We start from the raw sequence: 17,778 nt of genomic DNA, 5'->3' as shown, positions 1-17,778 counted from the left end.
TCAGGGTGAAGTTGAAGGTGTTGATTTAGATCTCTTGCATTCTGAGGACTGTCTGCCTCTCTCTTGAGTTTCCTGACCTGTGTGTCCCTGATGAAAAAGAAGCCACTTGATGAGGTGTGTTCTGTGAAGGCTCTGGCAACGTGACCTTTCCTTTAGTTTGAAATAGCTTAAATTCATGGGTTTTTTTCTGGAAGTGCTGAGAAAGTTCTCTGTTCAAGTGAGGTCTCCAGAGAATGCTGAAGAAATTGTTCCTAGACAAAAGAGTCTCTGCAACTAATTCAGGTGCTGCTGGGACGTTTCATAACTAGAAATGTTACTGTGTGATTAAACGTCTTGGGATGGCTGCAGCCTTGGGAGAGGCATTTTTATCATTTTAGAACTTCATAAATAACTAACTGCATTTGAGGGATCAGGATCACAAGATAGCATTAGCACTGTACTCTCTTAGAGATCCAGCATTACAAGCAAATTATTTTCCTTTTTGCTTTGTCTTGGCTTTCATCTCCACTCTGAAAAGAGTCAAATTAATGAGCAGTATTGAGCTATTTGTTTGGCAGCAGATGTCAACCAGCTATTGATTGTGATCTGAAGCAGCTGACTCAAGTGGCTTCGTTGTTTCCAAGATAATATTTAACACACATGGAATTAAAACAGGGAAAAAATAGATGAAAAGAAAAGTAAAAACATGCTTTAGATTAGATGTCTTGTGTGAATTTTATGGACTATAGACTCTATCCCTCTGCTGTCACCAACACTCAAATCTTTCTAGAGGCTTAACAAACTCCATTTTGAAAGCAGGATGGTTTTTCCAACTTTTCTGAAGGCCACTGTGAAATCTGATTTCCTTCATAGTTAGATACCCTCCGATTTGAAGCCTGAATTTATTCATGGCCAGTTTGTAGCTACCAGTGGTAAACTTTGTATATGTAAACAGTTCACCTTTTTACCTGAGCACTTCCCAATCTTTTCACCTGAGCTCTATACAATATACCCCTGAGTTTATCCAATATATTTATATTCACATTAGAAGTTGAATTCTTAGGGACGTAGCACAAGGGCTGTGGAGAAAAGCACCATAACATAAAATACTAGAGAAGAATTAAAGGCTGCCAGTACAGTCCCAATGCTTCCTTCATGGGCTGTTTTCTCCCTGATACTTAGCTGTCTTCAAGCAGAAATTGAAGAAAATTAAAGAAGGGCTAAAATCCATCCTTCAGCCAGCTGAAGTCATCACATCACCTCTTGGTGTTTGGTGTTACAGTTACTTGCATAATTGGACTGAATTACCAGAAGGAAAACAAGTGTCTGAAAAAACCAAAATAACCTTAACACCCCCCCAAAAAAACACCACCAAACCCCAACAACTAGGTTTTGTTGAGAGACTTATATTTAACAGGACTTTTCATCAGGTACACAATTGTGCCTGCAAAGTGGTGTGGTTTTGAGGCACGTTTAGGTAGTTTTGCTGGTATCAGTAGGAGCAAATGGATTAGTTTGCACTGGCTCATTAATCCATCTTGCTGAGTGGCAAATATAAAACCTGGTTTAATTAGAGTGGTTCCATCTTGTCTGCGTTACAAAGGGTAGAAGTGAAGAATGAAAACAGTAAAGTGAAGAGAAACAATTTTTGTTTTGACTTGGTAGTGGAGGAAGGGAGAAGGGTTGTCTCTGAAAATCAGAAAGCATTTGTAATTCATTGTTAAACCTAGCAGCTTGGAAAGTAACCTCATGATGGAAGTACATCCTTGGCACCAGGCTCTGTATTAAGCTGTATACTTTCCTGGGGCAGTTGGATTGTAACAATGGGAAATACATCTGTGTTTGTGTGGAATGTGTGTGTTCGTTGGCTTGCTGGTCCCTCTTCAACCTGGCCATATACTTGTTTTCCACATTGTGGATTTTATGATTTGTATTAATCCCTTTTTTCTATTTAATTTATATTTGCCATCTCATCATGTTTTATTGGTCTGGCAGTGATTGCTCATGTAGTCATGACAGTCTGCAGTTTTACTGAAAAATATTTTTCTCAACTTTTATTAGTTTGTAAAACATTTTTTGCAAATGTTGCACATCTGTAAGAGTCCAAAGCAACTAGTTAATAAAACCAGATGGGCCATTTGGAGTAATTTCCCTCTGATGAATTGGAGGTCAAGAAGATAATAGGATCCAGAATTTATTATTTAATATTAAAGAATTTATTGCTAGACCAGGCCAGTTTTCCTAGATGGCAAACAAACATGGTGTTTTTCTCTCTGGCCATTCTCACTTCTTCAGGCTTTCTTCTGATCTTGAAAGTATCATCTTCAATTTATATTTTTTTTTACTCTTCTTTATTGCTCTTAGATTTCACTTCCCTATCAGGGTGTATTAACTAGTTGCTTTTGTATTGAGAAAGAGAGTGGTGGTAAAAGAAATAACTGATTATCTTTTTTTTTTAAAACATACACTTTGTAGATTTACTGTGAGCCATCCTGTATAAAACCTCTCTGTTGACTTACACATTCATTGGCCTTTGTGTCTTAGAGGTTGCAAGTTCAGAGTAGATTTTGGGATAATTTTCCCCCTGAAATCATCCAGTCTTTGTTTCACATGATGGCTCAGTCCTGGCAGGGAGGGGCTGCTGGTCAGCACAGTCCCTGACCCCAGGGACCCTTAGAGCCTGGTACATCTCTGTTGGGGTTTGCAGCTCCAGAACATCACCAAATATGTAGAAATGTTGATTTTGTTCATTGCATCTCCTACAGGCAGCACCGACGATCCTTTAGCCGATCTTTCTGAGGTCTTAAATACTGATGATGATATTCTTGGAATACTTTCTGATGATTTGGTAAAGTCTGGAGATCATTCAGGTATGTGTGTCCATAGGGTCTCTCTAGTAATTGTTCCCTTTTTCCCTCTTTATTATAGATGTATGTGTTGTACAGTATCCGTAGGTTATACTCTAGGTCATTTTAGATACAGTTTTCATATCTTAAGAATACCTTGGTTTGGAACGATTTTGGTTTCTTCTACCAAAAAAATGCCCAAACTTGTCAACATTTTGTTTTTACTTGGCTCTTCGCTTTGCTGCTTAAGAGAGGATAAAATGTAGCTGCCGTTGTCTCTCATACCTGCGTAGCTTTTTTCAGCATGCAGCTTTTTCTTTACTTTTTTTTGTTTTCGTGTTGTAATCATCCATTTTATCTGGTTTGGGTCCTGTAGGTCTTGATTTAAGCACTTTCCAGGTTGAGAACTCACCCTCCCCATTTGGTAAGAATCTAAACAATGGATGATCCATGGGTAGCAGTAGCCCTCTTTTCCTAGTGGTTTTAGCTGAAAGAACTGCATGTGTAGAAATTACTTCTCCTTTACTGTGTCACTAATTCGTGTTTCATTTTCCACTGTGTGGTGTTTGAGTCTAACACGACCTCTAAACTCTGCACTCTGCCTTTCAAGAGTCCTGCATCAAGTTTTGCTTACAGCTTTTGAACACGTTCCTTAGTTTTTTGTGTTTCATGATACAAACCCATGCATTTTCTTGCTGCCACTGTAAATATGACTTCCTGTAGTAGTGTGTAGTTTTATCATAGTGGTATACTTTGTAAATGAGAAGCATTTTTATCAATGTGAGTATATTAAAGCATGATGAAGGCAGTCAGTTACCTTTTGTTTTCACTGGATAATGGTTCATCACTTTATATAAAAGGCAGGTTGACAATAAGTAGAATGGCATGTTTCGTTGTTTTAAATTTGGGGTATTTGGTTGTTATTACAGAAATATATTATAAATACTAAAGGACATAGTTCTTTTTTCCCAGATTTTTCTCATTTGAGAGATTTATTGACTTGTAAGGGATGTTAGGAAATTTATGTAGTGAGTTATGTTTTCTTAGTGCCAACAAATCACTTTGATGTAACCCGTAATAGTCAGGATTTGTTTTTGAAAGATAAACTTCTATAACTTGTTTTATATTGGCCACACTTCAGCAGCATTTCAGTAAATATTTTATTTAATATTTGAAGTGAAGAACATTTGAAGTGAACCTTAAGGTACATGAGGATGAACCATGTTTACTACTGGTGTGATTCTTTTGAAAATGTGAAAAATAGTTAAAGTGGAACTATCTACTGAAACCTGTACATTAGAAACCATGCTGAACTAAAAAGTAGTCTTCACTTCCCATTCTTCCAGTTGCATTATATTCAATTAACATTCCTCAAACAATACAATAAACTGGAGGTAAAGAGTGGGAAGGTTTTTTTTATTTTTTTCTAATCAGTGTTTTTGTTTTGCCTTACCTTTCAAATATTAGAAAGTCCTGGTTTAATTGACAGCTGAATTCTAGGGGAAGAAAACAGGGTTTATGTTCTTTATTCAATACTAATAATTAATTTCTAATTTAATGTTCTTTCTTCTTCCAGCTGGATTGGATATTGGCCCTATCTCTGATGATCCTTCTTCTCTGCCTCAGCCGAATGTCAGCCAGAGCTCCCGGCCACCACTGAGTGAAGAGCAGTTAGATGGAATCCTCAGTCCAGAACTAGACAAAATGGTCACAGATGGTAATTGTTCTGTCCCTTACCTTGATCTTCTACAGAACCTATGTAGAAATCGTCTTTTCTCTTTTCTTTCCCCGAAATGATACATCTCTGTATTGTAACAGACCTATTTGGACTTGGTTGCACAATTACTTTTATTGCTCCCTCTGATGATTACTTACCCTGTGTTGCCTTTCCTTTGTCCAGGTGCTATTCTTGGCAAACTCTACAAAATCCCAGGTACGTGTTCTGATCCTCCTTGTCTTTCGTGGAGCACAGTTCACAGGCAATGCGAGCAACTCATGCAGGGTGGGTTTTTTTTCAGAGCTAGGAGGGAAGGATGTTGAAGATTTGTTCACAGCTGTGTTGAGTCCAGCAGCCACACAGCCAGCTCCTCTGCCACAGCCTCCTCCTCCACCACAGCTCATGTCTTTGCACAGCCAAGGTATGTTCCTCTGGTGCTTTTGTCAGCAGCAGCCTGCCCAGGAGGGTTGTGCACCTTTTAAATGATGATGTGGAAGTAGGACACACATTATGGTGTCAAAAAATCGTGGGATCTGCCACTGTTAATTTGTGAAATATTATTCTAAACCTGTTCTGAAGGGAGAATGTGATTAACACCCATGTAAACGTTGCTAATAGAAAAGGACAGTGATTTGAGATTTTTCTGACATATCGGTGCTTTTATTTTAGCTGACACTTAGATGGTTTGGAAATTAGTCTGTGATAAAGCATGTGTTCTCTTCTGACTTCACTCTTAAATTACTTTTGAGTACCTCCTCAAGGGTAAGGCAAGAGTCTGTGTAACACTGATTTACTGAGTCTTAATTTCTGCAAGAATGCAGTTTAATTTATTAGCTAGTTGTAACAGAAAGGAAGCTAAACAAATTTAAAATTTATCTTGGAAATTGTACTTTATTTTTCTTCATTACTACTAAAATTATTGAGTTGATACATTATCTTGCTCTTGTATCGAAGGCAAGAGACAGATTGATTTTATTATTTTATGATTTTATTATTGTTATCAGTAGAGCTGGTTTTTTGAGCAGTATATATGGATATAATTGAATGTGCTCCATTTCTCATCAGACATCACCTGTAGTGGGTTTTCCATGAGCTCATGTGAAGAATGTCCAATCTTTTATAATGGTACTACAGGAGGGGCTATGCAAAGTGATTTGACCAGTGAATTAATCATAAGAAGAAAAGTGATTTGTTTCCTAGTTAGGTCGGTTTTCCTAAAAACTAAATACTTCAAAACCTCTTACAAAGGAGAGTGTTTTTAGTAAATAATGAGTTGATTTAAAGCAAAAGATAATATTGATATCATTGCCTGTTTCCCAGTTACTCGAGTAGTTGGGGATGGCTCCAGCATTTGAGCTCTGTGAGATTGTTCAGCTCCTCCCTGTGGGAACTGCCATGATAACAGAGTTTTAGATTTACAGTTTGGTTCTGCTCCAGTGGAATGATCCACACATTTCTGTGAGATAAATCCTTCAGTAATGGGGCAGCTTGCATCAAGTTTGAGCAATTTCAAATAAAATTATTGCTGTCTTCTCATAAAGACATGTGAGCACCCAGTGCAAACCCAAGGCCTGACTCCATCCTGTTTGTTTGCCAGGTCTTCACAGTTAGTTACTGTGTTTACCAGCATGGTAACATCCCCTTAAATTTTGTGTTACAACTGTAGTTCCTCCATAGCTTACATAACCTTTAGATCAGAAACAGTCTCCTAAAATGGGAGAATGATAAGTGTCATCCTGCAGTTGAATCCAATTCTTGGGCTACTTCTGTGCTTTTAAGGAAATAGTGGGGCAGCAGTGACAATCTCACTGAAGTGATGGAATCCAAAGGCCAGAGTTAATTCTGTGTAGTAACAGCTGCAAATACCATCTGCTGGAATGACTCTGCCTGTGCCACGTTTGTAATGCTGTAATCAAATAAATAACATTTTCTGCCTTTGTACTGCTGGACTGGACATTTAATTAGAAAATGTTAATGCTCGTTTGAGTAGAGTTATCCGTTTCATTGGTTACAAATTAGGGAGTTAGTAGATAATGAGGCTTATGTTGGTACAATGTTCAGGAGTCTCAGAAGAGGAGATGTTTAATTCAGATGGCTAGTGATCATCCTGTAAAGACTGAAAACCGCCTTGTCCATGGCTTGGTGCTTGGGTCTGGGTCTAACAAACACGAGGACCATTAGCTTTTAAGTTTATTACCTTAATATAAAACTGCAGTACCATGACCTGGGCCACTGCAGAAGTTTTGGGAATCTTGTTTTTGAAAAAATACTGTATTTTAGAGAAGAAAAAGATATGTGCAGGGGAGGTAATAGAGTAGAAAAGAATCTTTTAAGCATATAGGGAAGGATTTTAAACTAATTTAAAATCTTCCCAGAAAATAAGGTCAGCACTGTAAAATTCTGAAGCGATTAGTTTTTCACTAGGGGAGGTTTTTTTGTCAGTGGAAGGTTCCATCTCTGCCTTAGAAGCAGTCACCCTTGAAAATTTCAATGAGTGACTTAAACTTGTTCTTCCCAGGAGAGAATGCATTTCCAAGAGTGCCCCTCATGAATGGTCTGATTGGCCCCAACCCTCATCTGCCTCACACGGCTCTGGCTGCTGGAGGTGGGCTGGGCACCTTCTCTCCCATTACACAGCAGCCCTACACTGATGCCAGGTAAGTCCACATGGGGAATAAAAGATATTTAGTGTATTTAACGTGTAAAAAATATATATTTTACAGTGTGCTGTTGGTTACTAATAATGTGATATTATTAGTTCTTGACATCCACCACAAAACTTAGTGTATTGTAGCAGTGTGTTCACTGCTGAAACGGCAAACAGAATGAGTACTTTGCTAATGGAGGGTTGGTTTGTTTTGTTGTTTTCATACAATCTGTAAAACAAACCCCTTTTCTGGTCTGCCAGGGATAAGAATCCAGCATTCAACCCAATGGTGAGTGACCCCAACAGCTCATGGGCACCAGCTGCTCCACCCCTGGAAGGTGAAGGCGATACCATGTCCAACGCTCAAAGAAGCACCCTGAAGTGGGAGAAAGAAGAAGCTTTGGGTGAAATGGCAACTGTAGCACCTGTTCTCTATACAAATATCAACTTCCCTAACCTGAAGGAAGAATTCCCAGGTGAGTAGTTCACTGAATCAAGTTGAATATTTCGCAGCAGTTGTTGCATCTTGATTTGAAGGTATCTCTAATAGACTTATCACAGCCTTGTGTATTGACACATTTTTTGGTTGCAGACTGGGCTACAAGAGTGAAGCAAATTGCTAAACTGTGGAGGAAAGCAAGCTCTCAAGAGAGGGCTCCCTATGTGGTAAGAACAATTCCCACCTGCATTTGCATGCTTCCAGCAAACACGTTTAATTTATAAGGTTTTGTTGTTTTGTTTTTAATAGCTCAAGTTCTAGGTTTAGTGGAAGTTCCCTTACTCCAAGAAAACGTTTGTGATTTAACTTCTAAGTCTGAATACCTCTTCCTCTATTCTTTGTTTTTCGGTCTGGAAATAAACTCTGTTAGTACTGTGCAATCTAAAGACATCAGCTGAGATGAAAACATTTGTGGCTCCCACTGCCTTTCAGCTGCATTTGATTCATGCTTCAAGTCATCTTTGCTCTGCCTCTTTCTACACAGAAACTCACCAGTTTCTTCAGAAGGATAATAACAGCTGATCATGAGATTCCTCTCCCTTTCATCATCCCCTCTGCCTGGGCTATTCTTTGCTCCTTGTTAGAGTTGCTGAGGTCTTTCAGCTGTTGAAGTAGCAATTCCAGAGGTGTCAGTGCTTACACCTCTGCTTTTTCTTCATTTACTTCTCCTTGTGTTCTTGCTTTACTGTTCCCTTCTCTGCTTATTCTCTTGTATTGCTTTGTATGGAAACTCTTCTGATAACCATTTTTCTGATAGTGTTTTGTGGGGAGCATGAAGGACTCCCATTTTTCTCTCAAAAATAATTCACCTTTTTCACAACTGAGTTAGTGAACACAGGTACTTGTAGCAGCTGTCTGGAGGTACATGGGCATTGATTTCACCCTGCAGAGCTTCTGCCATTCAGAGGGGGTGACCCTTAAGCTTTGTTGAAGCCTCTGTTGAAGCCTGTGTGCATCCAAATCTCAGAACCTATATTATTGATTCTTTTGGACTTTCCCAACAATTGGTGGCAAATGCACTTTTCTTTAACTTCCATTCTCTCCTGGTTCTCATCTTTGTTTCTTCACAGCAGTAATGCCTTAAGTTTTATCTTTCATATTGGATGATCATTCTCACTTCACAGGTTTCTGTGGATTTTGCAGTTTTCAGTCTCTTAGCCTTCCCTTACCTGCCTTTTTTTCATATAGTCCCATCATAAACAAACCTCATTCCTCTGCACATTGATGACTCAGAGTTCAGCAGTACTACATCATCTTCTGCTGTCCAAATTCAAAATTCCCTTACCTCTGGCTTAAGAGGATAAATCATATCCCAAACTCATTGTGAGAAGTGAAGTTCTTGATCTTTCTGAAACCCTTTCCACTGGAAAGAACAATTGTCTCATTTCTTCTTCGTATCACTGAGGCTGCTTTCTATTCAGTGTTGCAATTTCAGCACCTTAGGACATCTATGTCATCTTGCCCAGGATATAGTTAATCTTGGTGATTCCTTCTTTGTAGTATATGATAATACCCCCTTACATGGGTGGCATTTACCACATCACAATTATTTCTATTACTGATTGCCTTATTTTCCATTGTTCTTAAACAATGCAGTCGTATGCTTGTGATGGGTATCCAAAAATCAGCAGCAAAAATTACTTACCTTGTGTACAGGAGGAGAGGGCATCCTCCTGCCCACCCCAGTATAAATACTATAAATATAAATACACAGCAAGATGTGGTTAATTCCTCTCAGAACAGCCCTTGTGCTCCTGCCATGCAGCTCCTGCTGGTGTTGCTGGCATTGTGCACACCAGAAGCTGCTGTGGTGCCTCTCCTGAAGGACCTGCACTCTGAGGGGTTGAGTGAAGGCTGAAATGAAATTCAGAGGAGTGCTAGTAAATTTTCACTGTAGGCTTTTTACTTTACTTAGCATGCACAATCCCATCACTTACAGGGAAAATGACAGTGATTTTTCTGTTGCTGTGACATTGGTGCTCTCATCCATGTCATCATTTCATTTTTGTGAAGGGGGAGAAGTATTAAAGCCTTTTCCTCTAGGCAACCCCTACTTGACAGCTGCAAATAAATTTGTGAAAAAGAGGATGTGAGGATTTGGTTCAGAAAAGAAATCACATCCTAGATTGGTGGTAAAACAGGCTCTTTGAAACTTCCATTAGATACTTTAAAGTGTCACTGTGGCTGTAAAACGCCTCATTGGAGAGGAATTGCTGTGTCTCCATACAGTTTTTCCTGATCCATAAGCCCATATCCTATGTTTATACTGTTAACTGTTAACAGACTCAGATCTGTAGAGGTCATTTAATGGACTAGACTGTATTTTTCTTGTCATTGAAGTTCTCCACATTAGTGGCCTTTATTGATCCAAACATCATCTGCTGTACTCAGCCTTCACGTTGTTAGACCACACCAATATGTGATTTGAAAGGTAAACTGGTGGGATTAATGATTTCTTGGCACAGCACAGTGCCTGGAACAGACAGCCTCCTGTATAGAAAAGCTTTGCTAATAGGTTTACTAATTTACTAATTGCTAGTAGCCTCTTAGTTCCTTCCATATATGTTAAACACGGAATTTCTGTAGAGGTGTGAAGTATTTTCTGTTTGGAATTCTTCTTGAAGTGCATAATGTCATTTCCACGAGGATGTGTGTGATTAAAGCAGGCTGTACAAATAATTTGGTGATAGATTTTGTAGGAATAACAGATGCAGTGTGCACACTTAGTAGGAGAAAATAATTCTAACTGCATCTTTTCTCTTCTTTCAGCAAAAAGCCAGAGATAATAGAGCTGCTTTGCGCATCAATAAAGTACAGATGTCAAATGACTCCATGAAAAGGCAGCAGCAACAGGATAGCATTGATCCCAGCTCCCGCATCGACTCCGACCTCTTTAAAGATCCATTAAAACAGAGGGAATCGGAACATGAGCAGGAATGGAAATTCAGACAGGTGTGTAGCATTTAGGGTGTTTTGTTATTTTCTCCCTGCTTTTTATTGCGTTGTCAGAATCTGTTGTATTAAAATCAATTTAATTCTTTCTTTGTAGAAGAGTACAGAGTCAGCCATTCCGCTTGGGAAGAAAATAGGTGTTATCAGAAGAGAAGCTGCTTGTGAAAAAACTTTTCTTTAAGTTTTGTCTCTTAAATCCTGGGTGTTATAGAAACAGTTTCTTTCTCTGTGTGAGTGGCTGGTGCAGTAGGGTTTTATTACATACCCTGTGTTGCAGTAACTTGTCCTGCAGACTGCTGCCTCACCTGGGGCTGGATGTCTCTCAAAGCCCACACCAAAAGTTACTACATGTCACTAACCTTTGTCTCCACAGTATAAGGTTGGAAAGCACTGATGCTGTTTAGGCAACCTGGGAAATGCTTATTCCCAGGCAAGCAAGATGCATGTCGAGGTAATTGAACTTCACAAATAGCTAGACTCTCTGCTGCCATTGCATTTAAAATTTGCAATTATTTGTTACTGATATTGGATGTGTCCCAAAGTTTTCATTATAGATTCAGTCATTAGAAAGATTTTGTATACCCGAAACTTAGAAGTGTAACATTTTTTCTCATCATTTTAAAACAGCAAATGCGGCAAAAAAGTAAGCAGCAGGCCAAAATAGAAGCCACACAGAAGCTTGAACAGGTGAAAAATGAGCAGCAGCAACAGCAGCAACAACAGCAGCAGCAGCAGTTTGGTTCACAGCAGCTCCTGAACCAGTCTGGCTCAGACACACCCAGCAGTGGGATCCAGAGCCCCTTAACGCCGCAGACCGGCAATGGAAATATGTCTCCTGCACAGCAGACATTCCACAAGGATCTGTTCACAAAGCAGCAGCTCCCTGCTACGCCCACGTCAGCGTCCTCAGATGATGTGTTCCTAAAGCCACAGGCCCCACCTCCCACTCCCACCCGAATCCCCGTGCACGATTCACTGTCTCAGTCTCAGACTCCCCAGACATCATCACAGCAGATGTTCTCTCCAGGTTCCACCAGCACAAGGCCTCCTTCTCCGATGGATCCGTATGCTAAAATGGTGGGAACGCCCAGACCAGCACCCATCAACCAGAACTTTGTTAGAAGGAACACCATTGCCCCGTTAGATTCCTGCGCAGCACAGTCCTCCATATCTCGGGAGCCGTCGGGAAGCAGGCCCTCTCCAGTCAGGGACTCATGTTCTTCATCTCCAGGCAGCAGCGATCCCTATGCAAAGCCACCAGACACACCCAGGCCTGTCATGCCATCGGAGCAGTTCTCCAAACCCCTGGGAGTGCCGCGGTCACCCATAGTTATGGAGCAGTCAGGGAAGGTTCCTTTAGCTGCTGGAGGCAGCGATCCATTCACCAAGCCGGCTCCTAGGACCGACACGTTTCAGAGACAGAGGGTCACCTCTGCCGACGCCTATGCACGGCCTCCATTGACTCCAACCCCTGCCCCTGTGGATGGGAGCCCCGGGCCTTTCAAAACTCCTCTGCGCCCTCCTCAGTCCCCGCAGGATCCTTACTCCTCCATGCCAGCCACGCCCCGGCGCGTTGCGGTAGACCCCTATGAAAGGCCCCCTCTGACCCCGCGGCCGGTGGAGAACTTTCCCCATAGCCAGGCCAGCGATCCCTACAGCCAGCCTCCCCTCACTCCCCACCCTGCGATGAAGGAGCCTTTTGCCCACCCGCCGCGGATCGTGCGGCAGCAGGGGGACTCTTTCCCTCCGTCTGGGCCCATGCCAAGGCCAGCTTCTCAGGACCCTTACTCCCAGCCTCCAGGTACTCCTCGGCCAGTTGCTGATCCTTACGCCCAGCCCCCAGGAACTCCCCGTCCCACCACAGTGGATCCGTACATGCAGCAGCCGCCCACGCCGAGACCTGCTCAGCCAGCAGATCTGTTTGCTCAGCCCCCAGCAAACCAGAGACATGCTGACCCCTACGCCCAGCCTCCTGGAACACCACGGCCAGTTCTCAGTGATCCTTACTCTCAGCAGCCAGCAACCCCAAGGCCAGGGATTCCTGAGAGTTTTAACAGACCTGCCATGACGAGGCCAGGACTAATACCAAATAGAGATTCCTTCCTGCAGACTCCACAGAGCAGGTTGCAGGGCACTTTTGTCAGGCCGTCAGACCCGTGTTCCCAAACTCCCAGGTCTGCAGGACCTGCAATAACAGATTCATTTAGCCATGGTGCAGCTACTCCAGCACGTGACCCATATGATCAACCACCAATGACTCCAAGACCTCAGCCAGAATCTTTTGGAACTGGTCAGCTGGCCCATGATGCTGCTGAACAGCCACGGCCTGGATCTGAGGGCACCTTCAGTGCATCTGGAAATTCTCCAATGACTTCTCAAGGACAACAGTTTCCCAAAGTTTCACAGGTTCCTGGCCCAGCACTCACCACGGGAGTAACAGATACACAGAATACCATGAATATGTCTCAAGCAGATACTGAGAAGTTAAGACAGGTGAGAATTCTGATCATATTAAAATTCTGGAAGTAGAAGAGTTTCTCTCATTCTTGTTAATACTTGAAGTTTCTTGCCATTAAACATAACTGTGTGTAAGATACAAATTATCCTAATTTACTTATCAGTTTGGTCCTTCTGGATAGAACCAGAATCTACAGAACACAGAAACATCAGTAATTTTTAAGAAGTTTGGACAAGATCCAGAAAAAGAAGCAGAGACTATATTTTGAAGCCGTTGGAGATGTAGATGGTTGGTCTGTAATAGTGTTTTTAGCTACAGTCTGAGGAAAAAAAATACTTTACGAGGTCAGTTTGTTCTATTCTGAAACAAATGAGGTGTGGAACTGATTGTCAGTGACTTGTTCACTGGCTGGAGAAGGGAGTACAGGCAAAGAGCTCAGACCACATGTCTGCCTTTGCAGTTGGCCAGCATTTGGAGGTGAATCCTTCCCTTGGTCACTGCTCTTCTTGAGGCACATTTACTCTGTGTTTCTGTCCGTGGATGTTTGGCAAACAGCTCTTGCTGAGGGATAGAATTACATTCATCTTGTGGAAAGCTGCTCAATCTTTTGTTTGGAAGGAGGGATGGAATTTACTGGAAAACTGGTGGTATTTATCATACAGTTAGAGTAAATTCTGCAGTTGTGGTGTAAAAACCCCTTGCTGAATTTTCTTCAGTGGGCCTCTAGTCACCATTGTCCCTCAGAACACATTTTTCCTGTGGTGAAAGGGCCTGCATTACTGGAATAGAAAAAGGGAAAAAGAGTTGCTTCCATGTTAATTGGTAGAATGGGATCACACCATACACTTTACCAAGACATCTGGATGTTAAGTTGGCACCGTGCGCCATTTGATCCTCCTCCTCATTTCTGTGGCCATTGTGGTTTATAACATTTCCCTGTAACAGCTGAAGGATTTCTTTCCTCCAAACGGCTTAACCTAGCAGAGTGTAACACTTCAAAAGATGTCAGTTGCAGTGTCAAGCATAATGACTTACTTTCTTTTAAACAGCGCCAGAAGCTCCGTGAGATTATTCTGCAGCAGCAGCAGCAGAAGAAGAATGCAGTTCGCCAGGAAAAAGCCTTGCAGGATGCAGCAGCTCCACCCCATGCAGCCCCCCTTCAGCACTGGCAGCAGGACAACTTAAATCAAATCTTTAACCGCCCTCCTCCTCCCTACCCTGGGAATATCAGGGCCTCTGTGGTCCCTCCAGGTGGGCCAAGGTTCTCCATGTACCCAAAGGACCAGCGTGGGCCATTCCCTGGGGATGGGCAGTTCAACAGGCCCCAGTTTCCAGGGGAGATGAACACCATGGGGATGAGACCTCATGGTCTGAGGTAAGCTCTTGGATCTCGTAAACTCAGGGTATTGCAGGGGTAGTTAGAGGGCTTTTTGGACAGGGTGAAAAATCATCTACAGGAGCTGGTAACCCTCCTGAAATCTGTATGTGCAGTGGGTTTTCCTGTAACATTAGAATGTGTGTTTTACACTAAGTATTTTACACTGTTTGGGAATAACTCAGAAGAATAAATGGAGAAATTGCAGAACTGGTCAGATTTGTGTGACCTGAAACATCTTGTTCGTGGCTTTTGGGGCATCTCTTAAAAAAAAAAAGAGAAAGATGAGACTTTATTTTTCATGTCTTAATAATGAATAAATTCATTTCTAATGAGTATGGAATTAAACATCAGCTTCTGTGTGTGGCATTTTTACAGTGAATGCTACAATGTAAAATGAATACCAGTATCAACATACATTGTCATCTCAGAAATTAATTTTTTCAGTATCTGGATTTATTTCAGTAATTTCTAAATCCACACACTGGGATTTTTTTTACCCTGAATTGCATTAACATGAATTTTAATTACTAGGTTAGTTCTGACTGTCAAGAGTTTTCTATCCATTATTACTACTATTGAAATTGAAAACAGGTTGTTTATTAAATATAATTAACGCAATTATTTTATTGTAGTCGTAAAGCTCATTTAAATGTAAGTATAATTAGTCAAAACATTTATTTAAATATCTTGATGAACGCGTCGCGTAAAGCATTTTGGTGAACAGTTACTTAGCCATTTGAGGCTGAGAAGAGAGATGATGTGGCCTTCCGTGCTTTGTTGTAGATACGGGTTCCCGGGAGGCGGCCACGGCGCTCCCTCGGGCCAGGAGCGTTTCCTTGGCTCTCAGCAGCCCCTGCAGCGCCCTGGGGTGCCCCCCCAGCTGAGGAGATCCCTGAATATTGACATGGCCCGGCCGGTGAGCAGCCCTCAGATCAATAACTCCTCCGGGCTCCCGCAGCACTTCCCGCCGCAGGGAATCCCGGTGCAGCAGCACAACATCCTGGGCCAGGCGTTCATCGAGCTGCGCCACAGGGCTCCTGATGGGAGGCCAAGGCTGCCCTTCAGCCCCGCAGCTGCCGCTGCCTCCGTGCTGGACGCAGCAGCCCAGCACCAGCGGCACCCCGGGTTCCTGCCCAGGCAGGATTTCCCAGGGCCCCGGCAGGCAGAGCCGCCGAGACACAGTTCTCAAGGGATACCGAACCAGCTGCAGATGGCCGCCGGTTTGGAGCACATGTCCCAGTCCCAGCAGGATCAGATCAATCCTGAGAACCCCCCTGCGCTGGTAATGCGTTCTCTGGGGCAGCCGGTCGCTGATGCGTTCCCGGGATCTTTGTCTGCGTCTGCGCCAAGCGATGAATCTGCGAACTTGCAGATTCCCAACCAGCCAAGTGATGGTCTAGAAGAAAAGCTTGATCCTGATGATCCTGCTGTAAAAGATCTGGATGTGAAAGACCTCGAGGGGGTTGAAGTCAAGGATTTAGATGATGAGGATCTGGAAAATCTGAACCTAGACACAGAGGATGGGAAAGGAGATGAACTGGACACTCTAGATAATTTGGAAACCAATGATCCTCACCTTGATGATCTTCTGAGATCTGGGGAATTTGATTTAATTGCGTACACAGACCCAGACCTTGACGTGGGGGATAAGAAAGGAATGTTTAATGAGGAACTAGACCTTAATGTCCCCATTGATGATAAACTAGATATCCAGGGCAAGGCAGAAGAGCCCAAACAGAAAGAACAAGGTGATGTAACTGTTGCCCCTGCTGAGACCCAGTCTCCACCAAAGAAATCAGCTACAGAAAGTGAAATTAAAACGGAAGTACTTTCCCCAAACACTCAAGAAGAAAAGAGGAATGAAAATGAAAAAGGTGATGGAAATACTGAGTCCACAAGTGCTCAGCAGGCTGCTGAAGCGGAGTTAAAGGATGGAGAAAAGGCTCCTGCACAACCTGCTAACCCAGAATTCCCTGACAAAACTCCTGCTGTTCCTAGTCAAGATACTGTGCCTCCTCCAGATGCTCAGGGATCTGCTCCACTGCCTGTTCAAGGAGCAGTAAGTTCCTGCAGTATTTCTGGGTCCACCCCAGTCCTCTCAAGTTTGTTGTCTAGTGAAAGCTCAGACAACGCTGAAGCAAGAACTCTGGGATCTCCATCTCAATCTCTTCCACCCACACAAATGAACCATGGATCAGGTATTCCACAAACACTCATGACACCTGCTGGACAGATCTTGGAAAACACTTTAAATTCAAATCTGCCCATGGTTCCACGAATGAACCATAATTTTTCTCAAGGGTCACCGAATCCAGGATTTATTCAGGGTCAGTCATCTAATCATAACTTCGGGGCAGGACAGACATCTAACCAGACTGTGGCTGTACCAAACCGTCCTGGTCCCAGTGGCATCTCTGGTCCCCAGCAGATGATGCTCCCTCAGCCATTAGCTCAGCAGCAAAACCGAGAGAGGCCGCTTCTGCTGGAGGAGCAGCCACTTCTCCTGCAGGACCTCTTGGATCAGGAGAGGCAGGAGCAGCAGCAGCAGAGACAGATGCAAGCCATGATTCGCCAGCGTTCAGAGCCGTTTTTCCCCAATATTGGTATGTGGGTGTCCTGTTTGTTTGTGTTCTGGTTGGTGTTTCAGAAATGCCGCAACAAATAGTTAAATAATCCACAGCACTGCAAGAAGCAGGTAAATACGTAGAGCTTGAAGGTGGCATAATAAAAATCAACCTGCTTATTAGGGGAATTTGTACGAAGGGAGTATGGAAATTGAGCATGTAGGTGGAATTCTGAACTCTGTGGCAAGGCTCCTGTTGTCATTACCAGGATCAGGGTAACTCTGCTTTGCTGATAATGTTTGTGACATCAGCTGTGTCACATACTCTCCTTATACTAAAGGTTCATACGAGCTGGGGAGTAAATGCATCCTTTGTAAACAAAATCAAGTGGTCAAGTGCAGTAGCTGACCTTTTGATACTTGATCTATCAGTTATATGCTCATGGCTGTTTTATGACTTTTTTTGCAATATTTGTTGTGTGACAAGAAAAGGGATTATCAGTAGCTCTTACTGATTCACAGTCTAGACAAGGCCCAGAAATATCACATATAATTCTGCTTGTACTAAAAAAAATTAAGAAAAACTGTGGTTGCTTGTTTAATACAACCTAGTAATTTGAGCATTCAAATCAAGAGCATTGCCATCATTTAACTGATAATAAAACACTAAATTTTGAGAATTGTTAGAGTTGTATCTATAGTGACCATCAAGGCCATTCTCATAGCACATTAGTGATAG

The 17,778-nt window shown here is 42.4% G+C and overlaps 1 protein-coding gene and 1 long non-coding RNA gene across 13 annotated transcripts in view; one reads left to right on the top strand and one right to left on the bottom strand.

Moving 5' to 3' along the window:
• LOC136358485 (uncharacterized) overlaps nucleotides 1–17,778 on the bottom strand; it is a 1,172,843-nt gene that overhangs the window by 1,081,225 nt on the left and 73,840 nt on the right. The window lies entirely within an intron of this gene.
• The window catches only part of KMT2C (lysine methyltransferase 2C), a 192,718-nt gene that overhangs the window by 149,051 nt on the left and 25,889 nt on the right, over nucleotides 1–17,778 (top strand). For 10 of the 12 annotated variants that reach the window (XM_066314259.1, XM_066314277.1, XM_066314291.1 and 7 more), the window contains 12 exons: nucleotides 2,745–2,849; nucleotides 3,202–3,249; nucleotides 4,402–4,542; nucleotides 4,726–4,758; nucleotides 4,844–4,963; nucleotides 7,061–7,199; nucleotides 7,451–7,665; nucleotides 7,782–7,855; nucleotides 10,458–10,640; nucleotides 11,268–13,133; nucleotides 14,148–14,473; nucleotides 15,260–17,079. In XM_066314259.1, coding sequence (XP_066170356.1) covers nucleotides 2,745–2,849; nucleotides 3,202–3,249; nucleotides 4,402–4,542; nucleotides 4,726–4,758; nucleotides 4,844–4,963; nucleotides 7,061–7,199; nucleotides 7,451–7,665; nucleotides 7,782–7,855; nucleotides 10,458–10,640; nucleotides 11,268–13,133; nucleotides 14,148–14,473; nucleotides 15,260–17,079 — 5,070 coding nt within the window. The remainder of the gene's footprint in view (nucleotides 1–2,744; nucleotides 2,850–3,201; nucleotides 3,250–4,401; nucleotides 4,543–4,725; nucleotides 4,759–4,843; nucleotides 4,964–7,060; nucleotides 7,200–7,450; nucleotides 7,666–7,781; nucleotides 7,856–10,457; nucleotides 10,641–11,267; nucleotides 13,134–14,147; nucleotides 14,474–15,259; nucleotides 17,080–17,778) is intronic. The other 2 variants (XM_066314319.1, XM_066314269.1) reach the window with 1 other exon arrangement.

This window comes from Sylvia atricapilla, chromosome 1 (genome assembly GCF_009819655.1).
Source record: "Sylvia atricapilla isolate bSylAtr1 chromosome 1, bSylAtr1.pri, whole genome shotgun sequence".
NCBI classification, from domain to species: domain Eukaryota; kingdom Metazoa; phylum Chordata; class Aves; order Passeriformes; family Sylviidae; genus Sylvia; species Sylvia atricapilla.
This window is presented reverse-complemented; position numbering and strand designations above follow the sequence as displayed.